Source organism: Nerophis ophidion, linkage group LG10, assembly GCF_033978795.1.
Source record: "Nerophis ophidion isolate RoL-2023_Sa linkage group LG10, RoL_Noph_v1.0, whole genome shotgun sequence".
NCBI lineage: Eukaryota > Metazoa > Chordata > Actinopteri > Syngnathiformes > Syngnathidae > Nerophis > Nerophis ophidion.
This window is the reverse complement of record NC_084620.1, coordinates 15,397,750-15,421,546: the sequence shown is the minus strand read 5'-3', so window position 1 is coordinate 15,421,546 and position 23,797 is coordinate 15,397,750. Positions and strand designations below refer to the sequence as shown.

The 23,797-nt window shown below is 37.5% G+C and overlaps 1 protein-coding gene across 1 annotated transcript; it reads right to left on the bottom strand.

Moving 5' to 3' along the window:
* Positions 1 to 3,478: 3,478 nt before the first annotated feature.
* Positions 3,479 to 18,962, bottom strand: LOC133560258 (mucin-2-like). The gene is made up of 8 exons (XM_061912590.1): positions 18,805 to 18,962; positions 16,420 to 18,701; positions 11,100 to 11,164; positions 10,838 to 11,013; positions 10,570 to 10,754; positions 4,242 to 4,303; positions 4,015 to 4,163; positions 3,479 to 3,936 (listed from the first exon to the last, which is right to left on the bottom strand). Exons 2-8 carry the CDS (start codon positions 18,655 to 18,657, stop codon positions 3,848 to 3,850), a joined length of 2,964 nt encoding a protein of 987 aa, XP_061768574.1. The 5' UTR covers positions 18,658 to 18,701; positions 18,805 to 18,962; the 3' UTR covers positions 3,479 to 3,847.
* Between the last annotated feature and the right edge of the window lie 4,835 nt (positions 18,963 to 23,797).

The following is a 23,797-nucleotide window of genomic DNA, read 5'->3' as shown; positions in this document are numbered from 1 at the left end:
TGTCTCACACCTGTTTGCACTAATCACCTGTATTATTTAAAACTGTAGTTGCCAGGTGGTCAGCCTGGCAACTTTACCTCAATTTCTTTCATGCCATGCCATGCCTGTTTTATCATTCTGTCTATGCCACGTAAGTTTTTTATGTCACAGTTATTGAGTTTTGGTTTTGTTTTGTCCATAGTCATGCCATATTGCTAGTTTTGTTTCATAGTCAAGTTTTGTACTCCCGCCCTCGTGCGTGCCTTTTGTTTGCTTCCTTTGTTTGTAGTTTGTTAGTAAGAGAAATAAATATGTACCTTCATTCACGCCTTGCTCGTGCCAACTTTCGTATGCATCGGGAAAAACAATCCACGCCCAAGTCATAGTATATATACAGTATATATATCCATATATATACATACATATATATTGTTATATATACTCTCTCTTTCTCTCTCTCTCTCTCTCTCTCTCTCTCTCTCTATATATATATATATATATATATATATACAATATATATATATACATATATATATATATATATATATATATATATATATGTACATACATACATACAGGTATGTTTGTATATATATATGTATATATATGTATATATATATATATATATATATATATATATATATATATATATATATATATATATATATGTATATATATCGAACGTATTTATGAGTTTGCAATATTCAATGACCTGATTTTCGATTGCCATTTTGTTGGTTCACATGTGGTCTCTTCCTAAAGTTTATCAGGATGCATTTTGTTTTTGGTATGATGCGCTTGAACTAAGACTTAATCACACCAGCGTACAAAATCATTAATAATTTGGCCGTGACTGAATTTCATATCCATTTACCAAACAATTCCTTAATCATCAGATTAAGGAATTGAATGTGTGCTAAAGGAATTGAATGTGTGCTAAAATTGAATGTGTCAAAACAACAATAAAAACATTTCAAAATCTGCGCTAAGATCATCTAAAAGAACACAGTTGTTGTACCCTGCATTTTGACGCCCTGTCATGGATTCCATTGTTTTCCAAGCTGAACCAAGATTATTTTCTGCCAGTTTATCCTCCAGGTTGAATTTATAGTTCTGTTTGACTTTCAGAATTTCACGTTTGAGCTCCTTTTGTAGCAGAAAGCTGATCATGTGCTGTTCCTTAGTGTTTGTCTTCCTTTCGACTGTAAACAGGACATAACAGAAGTGGACACCCATGGCTTATTCTGGGGATATTGTTTTTTTTCACCTACGTGCAGGCGATGAACATTTCCCTACAAACAGCAACATATGAATAGACAAGGTCTACTTGACTGTCCACAGGACTCAGTAAGCAAGTCCCAGTCAGTGCAGTTGTCACACTCCTGCAAACAGAGACGACTCTTCTGGCCAGACTTGTATTTCCTTCGTTACTGTGTTCTCTCTTTTCAATACAGTTTTGTACATTGGCAGAAGGTGTACACAGTTGTGGTTGGCGGAGCCAAAGTTTGGAAGTGATTGAGCAGGGGTGTCAAACTCATTTTGGATCGGAGGCCACATGCCGAGCTGGTAGAATGACGGCACAATAACTTAAAAATAAAGACAACTTCAGATTGTTTTCTTTGTTTAAAATTAGAACAAGCACATTCTGAAATTCTACAAATCATAATGCTGTTGGGGTTTTTTTACGCTTACATGTTGCGGTTAATAGTATTCTATCTTTATTTGTCGTTATTTATATTTTCTGAATAAAATATGTGATAATGTTCATCAGTCAACTCTTTGGTGGTCATTTTCAATCTATCAAGATAAAAATATGATATCAAAATCCAATTAAAGGATGTTATTTATGTAGTTTGCTCATTTTCCTCAACTGATGTACTAACATCACTTGGTTTATTTTGTACATCTGTAACATCTTCTACAAAGATACAAAGAATTGCTATTCCGACATTATACCAGCTGTTTCTTTCATTAAAAAATTCTGGTTAATTTTTATACCTAGCAAACTCATCCCACGGGCCTTATAAAACCTGTTTGCGGGCCTGGTCCGGCCCTCGGGCCGTACGTTTGACACAACCCTGTGATAGAGCTTCACATACTGTACATTCTTTACTGACCCATAACATAGATCAAGTGTTTTTTTCTCTCTGGTTGGGCAGGTGACATACTGTTAGATGTTTTGAGTCTTTTTTCGAGAAACGTAGTCAAGTTTGGCACATCTAGTGAGATGGACTGTAATTTCCTCACTACGTCATCATAGACGGTCCTAGAGGCCAGTGCAGAGTTTGCCTTTGGATGAGTTTAAACAGAGGTGATAACAAGTTGAGGAAACTACTGAATAGGGATGCACAACCTCTCACAGTCACAGAGCTGCAATAGCGTTTATTGACGTACAAGCAGATGGCGAACAAACCGATATTTGCTCATCAATGTTTCCTCTGTGCATCGGTCCAGGCGGAAGTGAGTACCAAAGCCACTAGCAGTCAGTGTAACCTCCCGGTCGCGTTCTTTTTAATTACAGTAATGGACAATTATTGGCCAAATGTGTATTTTTAGAGTAAATCATATATTGCTTCATATACACCTAGTATTCCAAGTCAGTGATTCTCTAGTGGTACGTATTAAAGTACAGTGTTTTAATACAGTATATTAAAACACATTGTTACCGTTCAAACTGTGTGCAATGTTACTACAGCCAAAAATATTAAATGTACTTGTTAAATAAAACCGCTGACGTGTTGTTTATGAATACTTATGCCTACCACACTACTGTGTTTTAATGTTGGTCATTATGGTGGTTCTTGAAAAGCCAAGTTTTTTTCTGTGGGTAAAGTGAAGTGAAGTATATTTATATAGCGCTTTTCTCAAGTGACTCAAAGCGCTTTTACATAGTGACACCCAATATCTAAGTTACATTTAAACCAGTGTGGGTGGCACTGGGAGCAGGTGGGTAAAGTGTCTTGCCCAAGGACACAACGGCAGTGACTAGGATGGCACAAGCGGGAATCAAACCTGCAACCCTCAAGTTGCTGGCACGGCCACTCTACCAACCGAGCTATGCCGCCAAGGGTACTTGGTGAAAAAGGTTTGAGAACCACTGGTCCAAGTGTACCTAATATGTTGGCCTCTGCTGCATCTTATGTTTGGCCCAAATATTTTGGCCCTAGGTCTAGCTAAAAAAAAACTGAATTTAGTATTTGGGACATAGCTAATATTTTGACGTCAGTTATAACTTACTTTTGAAAGCTCTGTCGCACACAATATAATGGCCTCATTTGTACCTATTATTCTTTTTGTATTTAATATTTTTAAGGTAGCAAATATTTTGGTTGTTGGCACACCTAATATTGTGAGCAAAACTACTACTTGTTTATTAAATATTTCTGTGCCTAAGCTGTGTTTTGCCAATTGTCCTCTATTATATGTTAAGTATAAAAACATGTTGGGAAAGAAACAGATTTTTTTGTGTTATTTATACAAAAAAGAAAATGATGAATCATGCGTTTCATTTTTTTAATAGTTCTTTGCACAATGAAGCAATTTTCATTCAGGATGTTATGAGCAATATACTTTGTCATGATTAAAAAAAACATTTGGGAATTAAAGTAATTGCAAATACAAGCAAATATAGTGTGATTTTGTGTATTTTTTTTACCCATTACATTGTTGTACAACACAGCCAGTAATGTGATATTGCGGAGCAGGAATACACAGCTTAACTTAATATCTTATTAGCTACCCAAACAAACCTCAATACTTGCCTATTTTGGATTATTTTCACCATTTTTATGATTCTGAAACGCAAAATGCAATGAAAATATATATCACCGATCGTTCTATATATTAAAATAATACACTGGTGTTGATGCTAGTGCTGGCAGGACAGTAACCATGACAACAGCCCAAGCCAGGATGCGCTGATGATGCTCGTCAAGTGGCTCGCTCCGCTTGAAACTTCTAGAAACGTGAAGAATTTTAAGTGTGATTTTGTATGTTGATTTGTTTTGAAGAAACCAACAAAAGAAATGAACTTACGCATGCCGTTCACAAAAATGGACGCGGTGTTCACGTTGAACGCCGTGATGTTCCGCGCAGCGGCAATCAAAACATTCCCAATGGCGGTGTTGTTGGGCACCGATCCCGAAGTGAACCTCAGGTCCATGTTGTTGATGATTGAGCCATTACTAATGAAAAAAAAACATTGTAAGATGAATTCATACTACCAGGAACATACAAATATGTTTTTATAAACAATAAAATACCTAAATGACGTTGCTGTCAAAGACTTGAATGATGAGAAGGCGCTGCTGTAGAAAGGCTCAAGCTGCAGAGAAATAGTGATATACATTTATGGATGAATGAACAATGGCTGACATGACTCAATTTCATTGTGCAGAAAAAAGTGGGATATCTCTTAGTTTTACAGTTCTTTTACTACGTTTGAAAAGTAAAAGTGTTCTAAATACCAGTAACTCAAGCCCATTTTTACAGTATTTGCAGAGACATGCAAGAAACATTGCAAAGCAAAGGATGTTACAATGTACAGGTGTCAAAATCGAGGCCCAAGGGCCAGATGTGGCCCGCCACATCATTTCATGTAGTTCCCACTGAAGCCTGGAATTAATATGCGTACACTTTTCTTACTAAATGTATTAACTTTAAATTTTTACAGAAAACAATAAATATACTGCAAGTAATGACATATATTTTAAGCTCGATCTAATATTGCAACAAATACAACATATAACATACATTCCAAACATTTTTTGATAAAAATCAAAATAAGTACTTTAATATTGGCGTGACTCATGTTTTCAAAGCAAGTTATCCATCAAATTGTACACTGTAAAAATTATGTTTACTGTTAAAAAAAAACAGTTGTTAAAGTTACCGTAAATAAACAGTGAAAACATTGGTACTGTTTATCCATTTCCTTTTATATCCTCAAAATTTTCCAAAAATACTGTAAAATGTGAAAAATGTTTTTAGTGTATGCAAAAAATTTAAAAAAAAATAAATATATATATATATATATATATTAGGGCTGTGAATCTTTGGGTGTCCCACGATTCGATTCAATATCGATTCTTGGGGTCACGATTCGATAATATATAGATTTTTTCGATTCGATTCGATTCTCGATTCAAAAACGATATTTTTCCTATTCAAAACGATTCTGTATTCATTCAATACATAGGATTTCAGCAGGATCTACCCCAGTCTGCTGACATTCCAGCAGAGTAGTAGATTTAAAAAAAGAAAGTTTTAATAATTGTAAAGGACAATGTTTTATCAACTGATTGCAATAATGTACATTTGTTTTAACTATTAAACAAACCAAAAATATGACTTATTTTATCTTTGTGAAAACATTGGACACAGTGTGTTGTCAAGCTTATGAGATGCGATGCAAGTGTAAGCCACTGTGACACTATTGTTCTTTATTTTTATTTTTATAAATGTCTAATGATAATGTCAGTGAGGGATTTTAATCACTGCTATGCTGAAATTATAACTAATATTGATACTGTTGTTGATAATATTCATTTTTGTTTCACTACTTTTGGTTTGTTCTGTGTCGTGTTTGTCTCCTCTCAATTGCTCTGTTTATTGCAGTTCTGAGTGTTGCTGGGTCAGGTTTGGTTTTGGAATTGGATTGCATTGTTATGGTATTGCTGTGTAGTGGTTTGTTGGATTGATTAAAAAAAAACAAAAAACCCCTTTTAAAAAAAAAAAAAAAAAAATCGATTAAAAAAAAAAAGAGAATCGATTCTGAATCGCACAACGTAAACGATTCGATTTGTATTCGAATCGATTTTTTCCCACATCCCTAATATATATATATATATAATTAGTAATTATATATACATTCATATATAATTTACTATTGTAATGGGCTCTCTGAAGGCAGCCATAACTGCCATGTGGCCCGCAATGAAAACGAGTTTGACACCTCTGTATAGTGTGTACTACTGTATGTCTGAGCTTGATTCAAATTTAAAACATTTTGGAGCTGTTAAAAAAACATACAGCAAACAGTGGCAAATTATGATTAATTCCAACGAACAAATGCAAGTTTTTTCTAATCATGGCAGACTTGGTAACAGACAACGAAGATGACAATTTTTGGAAAATGAGGAATCACAACCTTATCTTTTTAAAGCTGAAAAACGGAGGATGTACTCCTGCTTAGAGAAACCAGCACAAAGAGAAGCTGAAAGATTGGAGCAGACGTAAGCTGAGAGACTGAGGTCAGCCTGACATTGTCGCTGTAAATTTGGAACTTGGAGCCAAGTTATTTCGACATAAATGGAGTGCTTTCCCAAACTAAACCAGGAAAAACGTTCGGGGACAGCTGGACCAAACACACAACTGTCCATCAAGTAAGTCACTATAATATTGATCATGATACATGCAGCATGTCATGCGTGTCATTACAACTACAGTACATAAACTGTTGAGCAAGCTAACTATGTGCAAACAAAACATGACATGTGGGCTAATACTTTACAGATACTGTAATATCATTGTTCATGATTAGTGTTTTATCGCATTGTGTTGTGCATTACAAACCCAATTGAGATTCTGGTGCTGACGTAGAAGCGAGCTTATCTCTTGCCGTAGCTAGCTTTTACGGCTAATACCGAAGCATGCCAATGTGTTACTACACTGGAAAAAGAGTTTGCCAGTGTTCGCTCTTACAAAAACGATATCGCTGCAGCTTGGTTATTATACAGGTTACAAAGTGTAAATAAAAGTATTGCTGACAGTTTTTAATGCATTTTAAACTGATTTAGCGTTCGAATGGATTGCTTCCATTAGCTGCATTGCAAGTCACCTAGATTTAGCCATTTTTTGCATGTTAGATTGCAAAACAGAAACTTTTGTCTTCATATCTCTCATAAGGATTATGAAGAATAGGCAAAATTCCCCAAAAAAGTGCAGTTCTCCTTCAAAGGAAATGAGCATATACCTTCAAAATAAATTGTATGATTAATTTGTGTGTATACATGATTAATGCAATACTTTTTTGTGATTGATCACATGAGTTGAATCGTTGTTTTTTTTTATAGCACTGTTTTTTTTTAAATAATTTAGTGAATGCTGAGAATCAAACATCCATCCATCCATCCATCCATCCATCTTCTACCGCTTGTCCCTTTCGGAGTCGCGGGCGAAATGTGTATTTTACTTCACCCTGTTTTTTTTTTTAACCCTAAAACATGTTTTCACCCATAATTAGTAAATGTTCATATTTAAACATTCATAATGTTGCTAATCTTCATGTCATTGTTAATGCTAAAGCTAATGTTAATGCTAGGCATGAGCATATCTGCTCAAATAGTATTTGTATCATTTTGAAAATGCTGCGACATAAATCCTTATCTGGTGTAATTTATGAAATTATGTGAACGCTGGTAATCAAACTCAATAGATACGGTGCTACAGTATAGTGTGCTTAAACCAGGGGTCACCGACGCGGTGCCCGCGGGCACCAGGTAGCCCGTAAGGACCAGATGAGTAGCCCGCTGGCCTGTTCTAAAAATAGCTCAAATAACAGCACTTACCAGTGAGCTGCCTCTATTTTTTTAAATTTTATTTATTTACTAGCAAGCTGGTCTCGCTTTGCTCGACATTTTTAATTCTAAGAGAGAAAAAACTCCAATAGAATTTGAAAATCCAAGAAAATATTTTAAAGACTTGGTCTTCACTTGTTTAAATGAATCCATTTATTTTTTTACTTTGCTTCTCATAACTTTCAGAAAGCCAATTTTAGAGAAAAAAATACAACCTTAAAAATGATTCTAGGACTTTTAAACACATATACCTTTTAAATTACTCCCTCTTCTTTCCTGACAATGTAAATCAATGTTCAAGTAAATATATGTTTTTTATTGTAAATAATAATAAATACATTTTAATTTAATTCTTCATTTTAGCTTCTGTTTTTTCGACGAAGAATATTTGTGAAATATTTCTTCAAACTTATTATTATTAAAATTCAAAATAATTATTCTGGCAAATCTACAAAATCTGTAGAATCAAATTTAAATATCCTTTCAAAGTCTTTTGAATTTCTTTTAAAATTTTTGTTCTGGAAAATCTAGAAGAAATAATGATTTGTCTTTGTTAGAAATATAGCTTGGTCCAATTTTTTATATATTATAACAAAGTGCAGATTGGATTTTAACCTATTTAAAACATGTCCTCTAAATTCTAAAATGAATCTTAATCGGGAAAAATTACTAATGATGTTCCATAAATTCTTTTTTAATTTTTTTCCAAAAGATTCGAATTAGCTAGTTTTTGTCTTCATTTTTTTCGGTTTAATTTTGAATTTTAAAGATTTGAAATTGAAGATAAACTATGTTTCAAAATTTAATTTTCATTCTTTTCGTGTTTTCTCCTCTTTTAAACCATTCGAATAAGTGTTTTTTTCATCATTTATTCTCTACAAAAAACCTTCTGTAAAAGGAAAAAAGTGTACAACGGAATGACAGACAGAAATACTATTTATATATATATATATATATATATATATATATAATATATATATATTTATTAAAGGTAAATTGAGCAAATTGGCCATTTCTGGCAATTTATTTAAGTGTGTATCAAACTGGTAGCCCTTCGCATTAATCGGTACCCAAGAAGTAGCTCTTGGTTTCAAAAAGGTTGGTGACCCCTGGCCTAAACATTTGCATTTTTATGTATCACTTTAGGATTCTATTGTTAACGCTGTGAATTAAGCATTCATGTTAACATGAATGCTCTAATATACTTTGTTGACTCGCACTAATATACTTTGTTGACTACGACGTGTCAAATATTTTTTGTAAAACTTTGGGAATGCTGAGAATCAAGTATTCATAGTAATTTTGTTTTGCCCCTGCCACAAAATTGTATAATTTTTTTTTAGATGTAATTTCTAACTTTTTGGGAGAATCAAGCATTCACACTAACTATTGTTGTCCATTCGTCTTCAACTGCTTATCCGGAATCGGGTCGCGGGGACAACAGCTCCAACAGAGTCCCCCAGACTTCCCTCTCCAGAGGAACATTAGCAACTTCCTCCTGGAGGAGATCCCGAAACGTTCCCAGGCCATAGAGGAGATGTAATCCCCCATCTGGTCCTTGACCTGCCCCGGGGTCTCCTCCCAGTGGGACGTGCATTGGTAAAAATGGTAAACAGTTGTACTTGTATAGTGCTTTTCTACCCTTTTTTAAGGAGCCCAAAGCGCTTTGACAGTATTTCCACATTCACCCATTCACACACACATTCACACACTGATGGCGGGAGCTGCCATGCAAGGCGCTAACCAGGACCCATCAGGAACAAGGATGAAGTGTCTTGCTCAAGGACACAACGGACGTGACTAGGATGGTAGAAGCAGGGGATTGAACCAGTAACCCTCAGATTGCTGGCACGGCCACTCTCTCAACTTCACCACGCCTCAGGGAGTTGAACGCCCCAGCCTTACAGGGTTCCGGGTCACCCTTGCCCAAGGGTGACACCTGGCCAAGGAGTAGCACCCGAATGCCACCCCCCATCAGGGTTACTATACTCCCATGGACCAAAGAAGTGGCGTTAGCCGGTCCGGAGGAAACCCGGGGCCCTCCTCTGGAGCGGAGGCAGGGCTCGTCAGCAGGCACCTGGTGGCCAAGCTAGCCACAGGCCGAAGAAGCTACGTGGTTGGACACACCAGCCTCTCTGCCACATGGGCCCACCACCCGCAGTCGCAACCACTGGGGTTGGGTGCGCTGCAGACTGGATGGCAGTGAAAGTGGAGGCTCCAGACGGACTATTGTGCTTCCAAAAATGTTTTCTCATTAGCATGAATGCTAAAAATCTGACATACTACATACTGTATCATTGAGTGATACTTTTCATTTTATTTTAGAACAGTGGTTCTCAAACAGGGGTACGCGTACCCCTGGGGATACTTGAAGGCATGCCAAGGGATACGTGAGATTTTTCCAAAATATTCCAAAAATAGCAACAATTCAAAAATCCTTTATGAATCTATTTATTGAATAACACTTCAACAAAATATGAATGTAAGTTCATAAACTGTGAAAAGAAATGCAACAATGCAATATTCAGTGTAGACAGCTAGATTTTTTGTGGACATGTTCCATAAATATTGATGTTAAAGATTTATTTTTTTTGTGAAGAAATGTTTAGAATTAAGTTGATGAATCCAGATGGATCTCTATTACGATCCCCAAAAAGGGCACTTTAAGTTGATGATTACTTCTATCTGTAGAAGTCTTTATTTATAATTGAATCACTTGTTTATTTTTCAGGAAGTTTTTAGTTATTTTTGTATCTTTTTTTTCCAAATAGTTCAAGAAAGACCACTACAAATGAGCAATATTTTGCACTGTTATACAATTTAATAAATCAGAAACGGATGACATAGTGCTGTATTTTACTTCTCTATCTCTTTTTTTCAACCAAAAATGCTTTGCTCTGGTTAGGGGGTACTGGAATTAAAAAAATCTGGTTGAAAACCACTGTTTTAGACCCAAGAACTCAAACCAGCTAATGCTATTTTATTCCATTGTCTATAAACTATTTTTTCTTACCGTCGTCTTGATTATCCTCGCTCGGTTAACAAACGCAGCTGACGACTGATTGAGCAAGTCACTGGTAAACGTCTCGTCAGACGTAAACCTTAACGTTCGCGTTGTTAGCTGCACTGGCGTCGTCGTTGTCCTTTTGGTGGTGGAAGAAGGTTTTGCCGTTGTTGAATTTGCTCTATTTGGGGATTCTGTCAACATTGGGGAAGACTTCATTGAAAAAAAATAGCAGAGAGAATGACAAATCTGGCCATGAAAATGACGGTTAACTCACGTATGACTTGAACGGAGTCCCGAACGATGCTGATGTTGAACGTGTTGTTGGGTTGCCTCAGCGTTTCCTCCAAGGTGGAAACAACGTCGTCGTTCTGTGGGGTTGACACAATGTCTCTGAACTCGAGTCCCACGTCCACTTGCGTGTTGTCCATTCGCGTGATGACGACCGCGCGGCTGTGTTGCACACAAATGCCAAAGTTTTACGATCTTTTACAAAACAAATAACTTGCAATGTTCACGTCGTCTGTCAAAAATCGTACATAATTCTGATGACGAAGGTGCGGAGGAAGATTACACCAAATCTCTCCCTGTAGATGACGTTGCACTGTAATGTGGATACATTGCGTTAAAATCATTGGAAAGTGTATGCAGCTATATTAGAGCCAAAAGTTCGGAACATTTTAAACTAAAAAAACTAGTTTTGATGTTGAATTTTGTCAAACACACCAGTGTATTTATTACAAAACTAAGTGCACAAACAAATTCTGGTTCAATACAATCATAATTCACTCTGATGATTCTTTTGAGTACATTATTTATTTTCAATCTAAATTTCGTATATTTCAATATTTAGGATTCAGGTTTTTTTCAGCTAAAATACATATTTTTTTACAGTTAATTATTTTTTTCTTGAATTTTGGTTTTAGGTTGAAATGTTTTCTTGGTATCTTCAGATTTCAAGTGAGGTTACGTTAAAAACATCCGCACACATTCACTGTTCAAACATACATATACACATACTGTACAAGCACATTTGCATACATACACTCATGCATATGATCACGTTTCATCAAATATATATTAATGTTGTTGCCCTAGGGGGAATCTGGGTAACGCACGGCACACAGATAAAGCTTAACCTATTTACTATAACAATCTACAAAGTTAATGCAGTTGGCTTGTCTTTCTTCCCCTCCATTTATCTGCTTTCTTTTGTATGTCAAGTTATCATTACATATATGTATTGTTGCATTTGAAACCATTGAGTTGTTGATAACAGAGGTTGTTATCATTTATTATCAATAGTGCTATTTCTATTGGTATTTGTATTGTTCCATTTGTAGTGTAACAATGTTCATTGTCATTTCTGTGTTATTATTATTTACTTCACCAACTGCTTCTTTGCTATCACTTTTACTATCATATTTGTACATATCCTATTTGCTGATGCTGTTCTGTTGTTGTTATTGTTGTTTGTTGTGTTTTGTTTTTCCGTCTCTCTGTCTCGTCCCCCTGTTGTCCCTGCAATTTCCCCCTCTGTTTTCCTTTTTTTCTCTTTCTATCCCTTTCTGCTCCGGTCCGGCTGAGTCAAATAATAATATAAATCCATTTGATAAAGTCAAATACAAAAAAGGCAACAAGAGAAGTATCCCACACTTCCTTTTCAAAGTAAATTTGTACAGCAAAAATGGGCATCTACATCAACAATGTGACTTGCCTGAGTAGCTGGACAGGACAAAAAGAAAAAAAAATAACGCTTTAAAACATGCCTCGCCAAAGGGGCCAAGACCACCTGCGCTTCAAACATTTAAATAACAATAATTCAAACCTGCACAAGAAGTGTGAATATAATGTAGTTAACTCACTGCCCTGCTGTGCTATTGTTCTAATTTGTGTTTTATCTTTAACAATGTGTGTTTTACCTGTTACATGTCCTATCTGTGTACTTTTCACCATAGTATTGATTTCAGTATTTGCTAATGATTGTATTTGTCTTAAAGCACAAAGCAAGAGTGGAAACAATAATCATGAATCATTTATTAAAATGTCAAAGCTTACTATTCCAATCTAACCTAATCCTAGATTATGGCAGGTTCCATGTAATATATCAAATTGCACAATGTTCTTTGAGTGCAATAATGTGTTAATGTCTTTTATTTTTGGTTTTAATCTTTGAAAATTGTTCTTTGAGTGCAATAAGAACCGTATTTTAATTATATTGTAAGAATTTTTTTTAATGAATCCAAAAATGTTTATTTTTTTGTGGTAGCTTTTGAAAAGTATTCAAAAATATCGAAATACATTTAGGTACTGGTACCGAAATATTGGTATCTGGACAACCCTAACATATATATGTGTATATACAATATATATATATATATATATATATATATATATAGGCACATGCTGTATATACAGTATATGGCATTATAGGACCAGGATATTTCTGTGTAACAGAGGAGAGACTGATGATTGTGTGACAATATTCACTGGTCTTATTCTTATATTTCTGACTTTAAACATGACTCCATCAGTTTGTCTGTTTCTAATGTTTTTTGATACATTATTAAGCTGTAAAAAGTGTCACGCATTTTGCTGTATGTGTGCTTGGTTCCCTTTTTTAAGGAACACTTTAAACATGTTTAGGTTGTTCAGCATTGGTAAAATAAAATAAAGTCCTAAAATGCTGTAGAAAAGGGTCACATCTAAACTCACAATATGAATACAAACAATATGGCTGATAAAATTCTAAAAATATTACAGACCACCTCAAAAAACTAATTGGAATTTTACAGCCTGTACGCTGTATAAAATAAAGTACATGAAAAAAAAATGTGGGATTAGTAATATAAATGAATAAGTTATCTACATCTCTACTCTCTACTTCCCAGTCGACCGTCTTGAGATCGATCTTTACAATAAAGCAAAATGCATCAAACACCGTGAAACATGAACGCAAAGGAGAAAAAAAGACCCACGGATCATATATTACAACTCTTTTACACAACAGAACTTTGTTGTAGAAATCTGCTTCCGTGTCCCTCCCTGACACTCATGTCTCAGGCGAGCTGCTGTAAGCAAACCTCGCCCACTCTGCTTCTTGCCTCGCCTGCTTGGAACTGTTGTGACGGAGATCACCGAAATACCCCGTGTATCACTTACAAGCACAAATCATTGTAAATAATGTAAATAATTCAATGTATATACTCTGATGAATAACTTGTGTGATGACTGTATTATGCTGATAGTATATATTTATACCATGAGTTGATTAAGGTGTTAAACATGTTGAAAAACGTATTCGGGTGTTAACATTTAGTGGTCAATTGTACGGAATATGTACTGAACTGTGCAATCTACAAATAAAAGTCTCAATCAATCAATCAATCCCAAGAATTGGAATAAATACTCTATTCAGTTCAAGGCTTACAGTAATATTAAAGCCAAAACCAATGAAGCTGGCATGTTGTGTAATTTGTAAATAAAACCAGAATACAATGATTTGCAAATCCTTTTCAACTTATATTCATTTGAATAGACTGCCAAAACAACATATTTAATGTTCGAACTGAAAAAAACATTTTTTTTTTGGCAAATAATCAATAACTTAGAATTTAATGGCAGCAACACATTGCCACGAAGTTGACACAGGGGCATTTTTACCACTATGTTACACGGCCTTTCCTTTTAACAACACTCAGTAAACGTTTGGGAACTAAGGAGACCAATTTTTTAAGCTTTTCAGGTGGAATTTCTTTCCCATTCTTGCTTGATGTACAGTTTAAGTTTTTCTGTTGTGGTAATTTAAGCTTCATGTTGCGCCACACATTTTCAATGGGGGACAGGTCTGGACCAGAGGCAGGCCAGTCTCATACCTGCACTCTTTTACTAAGAAACCACACTGTTGTTGTAACACGTAGCTTGGCATAATCTTGCTGAAATAAACAGGGGCGTCCTTGATAACGTTGCTTGGATGGCAACATATGTTGCTCCAAAACCTTTATATACCTTTCAGCATTAATGGTGCCTTCACAGACGTGTAAGTTAACCATGCCTTGGGCAATAATACACCCCCCTACCATCACAGATGCTGGCTTTTGAACTTTGCGCCAATACCAATCCAGATGGTTCTTTTCCGCTTTGTTCCGGAGGACACGACGTCCACAGTTTCCAAAAACAATTTGAAATGTGGACTCGTCAGACCACCGAATACTTTTCCACTTTGCATCAGTCCATCTTAGATGAGCTCAGGCCCAGCAAAGCCGGCAGCGTTTCTGGGTGTTGTTGATAAATGGCTTTCGCTCTGTATAGTAGAGTTTTAATTTGCACTTACAGGTGTAGTAACAAACTGTAGTTACTGACAGTAGTTCTCTGAAATGTTCCTGAGCCCATGTCGTGATATCCTTTACACAATGATGTCGCTTTTTGATGCAGTACCGCCTGGGGGTTCGAAGGTCCGTAATATCATGGCTTACGTGGAGTGATTTCCCCAGATTCTCTGAACCTTTTGATGATATTATGGACCGTAGATGGTGAAATCCTTAAATTCCTTGCAAGAAATGTTGTTCTTACACTGTTCGACAATTTGCTCACGCATTTGATCAAAAAGTGGTGACGCTCGCCCTGTCCTTGTTTGTAAATGACTGAGCATTTCATGGAAGCTGCTTTTATACCCAATCATGGCACCTACCTGTTCCCAGTTTGCCTGTTAACCTGTGGGATGTTCTAAATAAATATTTGATGAGAATTCCTCAACCTTCTCAGTCTTTTTTGACACTTGTGCCAGTGTTTTTGAAAGCTGTTGCAGGCATTTACTTCCAAATGAGTTAATATTTGCAAAAAATTACAAGTTTTCCAGTAAGAATGTTAAGTATCTTGTCTTTGCAGTCTATTAAATTGAATATAGGTTGAAAAGGATTTGCAAATCACTGTATTTTTTACAGAACATGCCAACTTCATTGGTTTTGGGGTTTGTAAAAAAAAGCAGGTGGGCTAAATAACCTTTGAAGACTAGATTAAAACACACTGTAATGCAATTCTTAGTTTCACTCTTTCCAACTTTTAAGACATTAAGGCAACATGAGATGGAATGGTCTGTATAGCCTTTTTGTGAAGCAATTGATGACATAACTCCCATGTAAAATCTGTTCCAAACATCATGACGAAAGATCCGGAACAGAAATGTTACAAAAAAATACTGAAAAATCTAAAACAAAGAATCTGCATCCATCCATCTATTTTCTACCGCTTATTCCCTTTCGGGGTCGCGGGGGGCACTGGCACCTATCTCAGCTTCAATCGGGCGGAAGGCGGGGTACAACCTGGACAAGTCGCCACCTCATCGCAGGGCCAACACAGATACAACATTCACACTCACATTCACACACTAGGGCCAATTTAGTGTTGCCAATCAACCTATCCCCAGGTGCATGTCTTTGGAAGTGGGAGGAAGCCGGAGTACCCGGAGGGAACCCACGCATTCACGGGGAGAACATGCAAACTCCACACAGTAAGATCCAGAGCCTGGATTTGAACCCAGGACTGCAGGACCTTCGTATTGTGAGGCAGACGCACTAACCCCTCTGCCACCGTGAAGCTCATTTATCAAAATATATATCAATGAAAAATGTATACAAATACTTTGTTCAAAATAATTGATTGTCATATGAATTGATAGGATTGACCTGAATTTTGTGTGTGCACTTATGTTTGTGCATAAGTGCACTGACGTGTTTTAAAAAAAATTAACAAAATTGGATTTTCCTTTTGTAATTGAATTTTTTCATTGACAAAAAACATTTGGCCCTGCTATAACTCAGTAGAAGTGGAAAAATACACAGAACGGGAAATTAGACTTACCGCAGTGACAACTTGTGTTTCAAGAGCTCTGTACTGCACACTAGTAACATTGTTGAAATCTTCCGTAAAAACTACCTCCAAAGTTGCAGAAAGAATGACAACAGGTGGTGAAGAAGTGGCTGCAGCAGTGGTTACAGAAGTCATTGGTGCCAGAGTAGTTGTTGTGGGCCCGTGCATTGTTGTTGGTGCATGGATTGTTGGTGGTCCATTAGTTGCAGGCACCTGGACGGTGGTTGGCCCATGGGTAGTTGTTGGCTCATTGGTCGTGAGGATCCTGGAGGTGGTGGGTCCATGAGTTGTGCTTGTGTGGGTGATTGGTTCCAAGGTGGTTGTTTGCCCATGAGTTGTTGGTACCAGGAGTGTTGCTGGTACCAGGGGAGTTGTTTGCTCATGAGTTGTTGGTACCAGGGTGGTTGTTTGGCCCTCACTTGCGGAGAATTGGGTGAATGTTGGTCCATTCGTTGTTGATACTGGGGTGATTGTTGGTCCATGAGTTGTTGTTAACTGGGTGGTTGTTTGTCCATTAGTTGTGGATACCTGAATGGTTGTTGGCCTATGAGTTGTGGTTACCTGTGTAGATGTTGGCCCGTGAGTTGTGGAAACCTTGGTGGTTGTTGGCCCTTGAGTTATTGGTTCCAAAGTGGTTGTTTGCTCATGAGTTGTTGGTACCAGGAGTGTTGTTGGTACCAGGGTGGTTGTTTGCACCTGAGTTGTAGATACCTGGGTGGTTGTTGGTTCATGACTTGTTGGTACCTGTGTAGTTGTTGGCCCGCGAGTTGAGGAAACCTGGGTGGTTGCTGGCCTTTGAGTTATTGGTTCCAAGGTGGTTGTTTGCCCATGAGTTGTTGGTACCAGGAGTGTTGCTGGTACCAGGGGAGTTGTTTGCTCATGAGTTGTTGGTACCAGGGTGGTTGTTTGGCCCTCACTTGCGGAGAATTGGGTGAATGTTGGTCCATTCGTTGTTGATACTGGGGTGATTGTTGGTCCATGAGTTGTTGTTAACTGGGTGGTTGTTTGTCCATTAGTTGTGGATACCTGAATGGTTGTTGGCCTATGAGTTGTGGTTACCTGTGTAGATGTTGGGCCGTGAGTTGTGGAAACCTTGGTGGTTGTTGGCCCTTGAGTTATTGGTTCCAAAGTGGTTGTTTGCTCGTGAGTTGTTGGTACCAGGAGTGTTGTTGGTACCAGGGTGGTTGTTTGCACCTGAGTTGTAGATACCTGGGTGGTTGTTGGTTCATGACTTGTTGGTACCTGTGTAGTTGTTGGCCCGTGAGTTGAGGAAACCTGGGTGGTTGCTGGCCTTTGAGTTATTGGTTCCAAGGTGGTTGTTTGCCCATGAGTTGTTGGTACCAGGAGTGTTGCTGGTACCAGGGGAGTTGTTTGCTCACGAGTTGTTGGTACCAGGGTGGTTGTTTGGCCCTCACTTGCGGAGAATTGGGTGAATGTTGGTCCATTCGTTGTTGATACTGGGGTGATTGTTGGTCCATGAGTTGTTGTTAACTGGGTGGTTGTTTGTCCATTAGTTGTGGATACCTGAATGGTTGTTGGCCTATGAGTTGTGGTTACCTGTGTAGATGTTGGGCCGTGAGTTGTGGAAACCTTGGTGGTTGTTGGCCCTTGAGTTATTGGTTCCAAAGTGGTTGTTTGCTCATGAGTTGTTGGTACCAGGAGTGTTGTTGGTACCAGGGTGGTTGTTTGCACCTGAGTTGTAGATACCTGGGTGGTTGTTGGTTCATGACTTGTTGGTACCTGTGTAGTTGTTGGCCCGTGAGTTGAGGAAACCTGGGTGGTTGCTGGCCTTTGAGTTATTGGTTCCAAGGTGGTTGTTTGCCCATGAGTTGTTTGTACCTGAGTGGTTGTTGGTTCATGACTTGTTGGTGCCAGGGTGGTTGTTGGTTCATGAGTTGTTGGTACATTGGTGGCTGTTGGTCCATTAGTTGTTGGTGCCAGGGTGGTTAAAGGTCCATGAATTGTTGGTACCAGGGTGGTTTGTTGCCCAATCGTTGTGGAGACCTGGGTGAATGTTGGTCCAATAGTTGTTGATACCATGGTGGTTGTTTGCCCATGAGCTGTTGGCACTGGGGCTGTTGTTGGTCCATGAGTAGATGATATCAGGTTGGTTGTTGGTCCCTGAGGTGTTGGTACATGGGTGGCTGTTTGCCGATGAGTTGTTGGTACCAGGGGGATAATTGGTTCATGAGTTGTTGTTAACTGGATGGTTGTTGGCACCAGGGTCATTGTTGGCCCTTGAGTTGTGGATCCAGGGGTAGATGTTTCTGGTTCTTCAGGTAGGTAATAAATAATAGGACAACATAACAACATTTTGGTTATTATACTCTTTAAAAAGAGACAGAAATACATAAAACCAATGCAATGTTGACTTACGAACGACTGCTATTGAGTCTGAATCCAAAGTGAGGTTGAAAATGTTGTTGGGACTATTTACAGCCTGCACCAATGTGGCTACCACCACATCAGCTTCTGGAATTTGATCAGTTGATACGGAATTGTTGAACAGTAGCGCCACCTCGACTTGAGTGTTTCCCATTTGTGGCCTTATTTGTTAAAAGTTCACAGTTAATTCAAATTCAAATCAGGATAATGTAAATTAAGACACTTATTTTATTACCTGAATCCAATAACAATGGTTCTGAAGAAAATACTTCCAAACGTTTCAAAGAAAATGAAGTCACACTGTAAAAAAAAAATGCAGTTTTGAGTCATTTAGCTAAAACAGTTTATACATCTAACCAAAAATGTTTACCATTGATATCACTTGTGTTTGAAGTCTTTGGTATTGTTCACTGTTGGGATCATTAAATTCTGGAACAAAGGGTTCCTCAATAGTTGCTTCAATGGACACAACTGGTGATGGAACTGAAGTGACTGCAGTTGTTGGGCCATGAGTGGTCACTGGTGTACTGCTAGTTGGTCCACTCGTTGGTGGTACCAGGGTGGTTGTTGGCCCTTGAGTTGTGGATACACGGGTAGTTGTTTCTAATTCTTCAGGTAGGTAATAAAGACAATAGACAACAGAACAAAATTTTAGCAATTACACTCACTAGAAAGTGACACCAACTCAATAAAACCAATGCAATATTGACTTACGAATGACTGCTATTGAGTCCGAATCCAAAGTGATGTTGAAAGTGTTGTTGGGACTATTTACAGCCTGTACCAATGTGTCTACCACCACATCAGCTTCTGGAATTTGATCTGTCGGTACGGAATTGTTGAACTGTAGCTCCACCTCGACTTGAGTGTTTCCCATTTGTGGCCTTAATTGTTAAAAAGTTTAGAGTTAATTCGAATTTCGGTCATGATGATGTAAAATTGAGGGACTTCTTGTATTACCTGAATCCAATAACAATGGTTCTGAAGAAAACACTTCCAAACGTTTCAAAGAAAATGAAGTCACACTGTAAAAAAAATTACAGTTTTGAGTCATTTAGCTAAAACAGTGCATACATCTAACCAAAAATGTTTACCATCGATATCACTTGTGTTTGAAGACTTTGGTATTGTTCACTGTTGGGATCATTAAATTCTGGAACAAAAGGTTCCTCAATAGTTGCTTCAATCGACACAACTGGTGATGGAACTGAAGTGACTGCAGTTGTTGGTCCATGAGTGGTCTCTGGGGTACTGCTAGTTGGTCCACTCGTTGGTGGTGCCAGGGTGGTTGTTGGCCCTTGAGTTGTAAATACACGGGTAGTTGTTTCTAATTCTTTATGTAGGTAATAAAGATAGGAGACAACAAGGCAACATTTTAGTAATTATACTCTTTAAAAAGTGACACCAACTCAATAAAACCAATGCAATGTTGACTTACGAATGACTGATATCGAGTCTGGATCTAGAGTGAGGTTGAAAGTGTTGTTTGGACTATTTACAGCCTGTACCAATGTGTCTACCACCACATCCGCTTTTGGAATTTGATCAGTCGATACGGAATTGTTGAACTGTAGCTCCACCCTTACTTGAGTGTTTCCCATTTCTGGCCTTAATCGTTAAAAATCCACAGTTAATTCCAATATAGTTCAGGATGATGTAAAATTGAGGCACCTCTTGTATTACCTGAATCCAATAACAATGGTTCTGAAGAAAATACTTCCAAACGTTTCAAAGAAAATGAAGTCACACTGTAAAAAAAAATGCAGTTTTGAGTCATTTAGCTAAAACAGTTTATACATCTAACCAAAAACGTTTACCATTGATATCACTTGTGTTTGAAGACTTTGGTATTGTTCACTGTTGGGATCATTAAATTCTGGAACAAAAGGTTCCTCAATAGTTGCCTCAATAGACACAACTGGTGATGGAACTGAAGTGACTGCAGTTGTTGGTCCATTCGTTGGTGGTACCAGGGTGGTTGTTGGCCCTTGAGTTGTGGATACACGGGTAGTTGTTTCTGGTTCTTCAGGTAGGTAATAAAGACAATGGACAACAGAACAACATTTTAGTAATTACACTCTATAAAAAATGACACCTACTCAAAAAAACCAATGCAATGTTGACTTACGAATGACTGCTATTGAGTCTGAATCCAAAGTAAGGTTGAAAGTGTTGTTGGGACTATTTACAGCCTGTACCAATGTGTCTACCACCACATCAGCTTCTGGAATTTGATCAGTCGATACAGAATTGTTGAACAGTAGCTCCACCTCGACTTGAGTGTTTCCCATTTGTGGCCTTAATTGATAAAAGTTTAGATTTAATTCCAATATAGTTCAGGATGATGTAAAATTGAGGCACCTCTTGTATTACCTGAATCCAATAACAATGGTTCTGAAGAAAACACTTCCAAACGTTTCAAAGAAAATGAAGTCACACTGTAAAAAAAAAAAATGCAGTTTTGAGTCATTTATCTAAAACAGTGCATACATCTAACCAAACATTTTTACCATCGATATCACTTGTGTTTGAAGAGTTTGGTATTGTTCACTGTTAGGATCGTTAAATTCTGGAACAAAAGGTTCCTCAATAGTTGCCTCAATAGACACAACTGGTGATGGAACTGAAGTGACTGCAGTTGTTGGTCCATTCGTTGGTGGTACCAGGGTGGTTGTTGGCCCTTGAGTTGTGGATACACGGGTAGTTGTTTCTGGCTCTTCGGGTAGGTAATAAAGACAATGGACAACAGAAAAACATTTTAGTAATTACACTATAAAAAGTGACACCAACTCAATAAAACCAATGCAATGTTGACTTACGAATGACTGCTATCGAGTCTGAATCCAAAGTAAGGTTGAATGTGTTGTTGGGACTATTTAAAGCCTGTACCAATGTGTCTACCACCACATCAGCTTCTGGAATTTGATCAGTCGATACAGAATTGTTGAACAGTAGCTCCACCTCGACTTGAGTGTTTCCCATTTGTGGCCTTAATTGTTAAAAGTCCATAGTTAATTCCAATTTAGTTCAGGATCATGTAAATTGAGGCACCTCTTGTATTACCTGAATCCAATAACAATGGTTCTGAAGAAAATACTTCCAAACGTTTCAAAGAAAATGAAGTCACACTGTAAAGTAAAATGCAGTTTTGAGTCATTTGGCTAAAATAGTGCATATATCTAACATAAAATGTTTACCATTGATATCACTTGTGTTTGAAGACTTTGGTATTGTTCACTGTTGGGATCATTAAATTCTGGAACAAAAGGTTCCTCAATAGTTGCCTCAATAGACACAACTGGTGATGGAACTGAAGTGACTGCAGTTGTTGGTCTATGAGTGGTCACTTGTGTACTGCTAGTTGGTCCACTTGTTGGTGGTACCAGGGTGGTTGTTGGCCCTTGAGTTGTGGATACACGGGTAGTTGTTTCTGGTTCTTCAGGTAGGTAATAAAGACAATCGACAACAGAACAACATTTTAGTAATAACACTCTATAAAAAGTGACACCTACTCAAAAAAACCAATGCAATGTTGACTTACGAATGACTGCTATCGAGTCTGAATCCAAAGTAAGGCTGAATGTGTTGTTGGGACTATTTACAGCCTGTACCAATGTGTCTACCACCACATCAGCTTCTGGAATTTGATCAGTCGATACAGAATTGTTGAACAGTAGCTCCACTTCGACTTGAGTGTTTCCCATTTGTGGCCTTAATTGTTAAAAGTCCATAGTTAATTCCAATTTAGTTCAGGATCATGTACATTGAGGCACCTCTTGTATTACCTGAATCCAATAACAATGGTTCTGAAGAAAATACTTCCAAACGTTTCAAAGAAAATGAAGTCACACTGTAAAGTAAAATGCAGTTTTGAGTCGTTTGGCTAAAACAGTGCATACATCTAACATAAAATGTTTACCATTGATATCACTTGTGTTTGAAGACTTTGGTATTGTTCACTGTTGGGATCATTAAATTCTGGAACAAAAGGTTCCTCAATAGTTGCCTCAATAGACACAACTGGTGATGGAACTGAAGTGACTGCAGTTGTTGGTCCATTCGTTGGTGGTACCAGGGTGGTTGTTGGCCCTTGAGTTGTGGATACACGGGTAGTTGTTTCTGGTTCTTCGGGTAGGTAATAAAGACAATGGACAACAGAACAACATATTAGTAATTACACTCTATAAAAAGTGACACCTACTCAAAAAAACCAATGAAATGTTGACTTACGAATGACTGCTATCGAGTCTGAATCCAAAGTAAGGTTGAAAGTGTTGTTGGGACTATTTACAGCCTGTACCAATGTGTCTACCACCACATCAGCTTCTGGAATTTGATCAGTCGATACAGAATTGTTGAACAGTAGCTCCACCTCGACTTGAGTGTTTCCCATTTGTGGCCTTAATTGTTAAAAGTTTAAAGTTAATTCCAATATAGTTCAGGATGATGTAAATTGAGGCACCTCTTGTATTACCTGAATCCAATAACAATGGTTCTGAAGAAAACACTTCCAAACGTTTCAAAGAAAATGAAGTCACACTGTAAAAAAAAATGCAGTTTTGACTCATTTAGCTAAAACAGTGCATACATCTAACCAAAAATGTTTACCATTGATATCACTTGTGTTTGAAGACTTTGGTATTGTTCACTGTTGGGATCATTAAATTCTGGAACAAAAGGTTCCTCAATAGTTGCCTCAATAGACACAACTGGTGATGGAACTGAAGTGACTGCAGTTGTTGGTCCATTCGTTGGTGGTACCAGGGTGGTTGTTGGCCCTTGAGTTGTAAATACACGGGTAGTTGTTTCCAATTCTTTAGGTAGGTAATAAAGACAGGAGACAACAAAACAACATTTTAGTAATTATACTCTTTAAAAAGTGACACCAACTCAATAAAACCAATGCAATGTTGACTTACGAATGACTGATATCGAGTCTGGATCTAGAGTGAGGTTGAAACTGTTGTTTGGACTATTTACAGCC

Excerpts from the sequence above, each read along its gene's own strand:
- LOC133560258 (XM_061912590.1), bottom strand. The coding sequence starts at position 18,657 with ATGACCCTGGTGCCAACAACCATCCAGTTAACAACAACTCATGAACCA. Across the intron at positions 4,304-10,569 it reads CGAGGATAATCAAGACGACG|CTTGAGCCTTTCTACAGCAG; the intron begins GTAAGAAAAAAT and ends ATTTCTCTGCAG. Across the intron at positions 3,937-4,014 it reads CATTTTTGTGAACGGCATGC|AAGTTTCAAGCGGAGCGAGC; the intron begins GTAAGTTCATTT and ends TCACGTTTCTAG.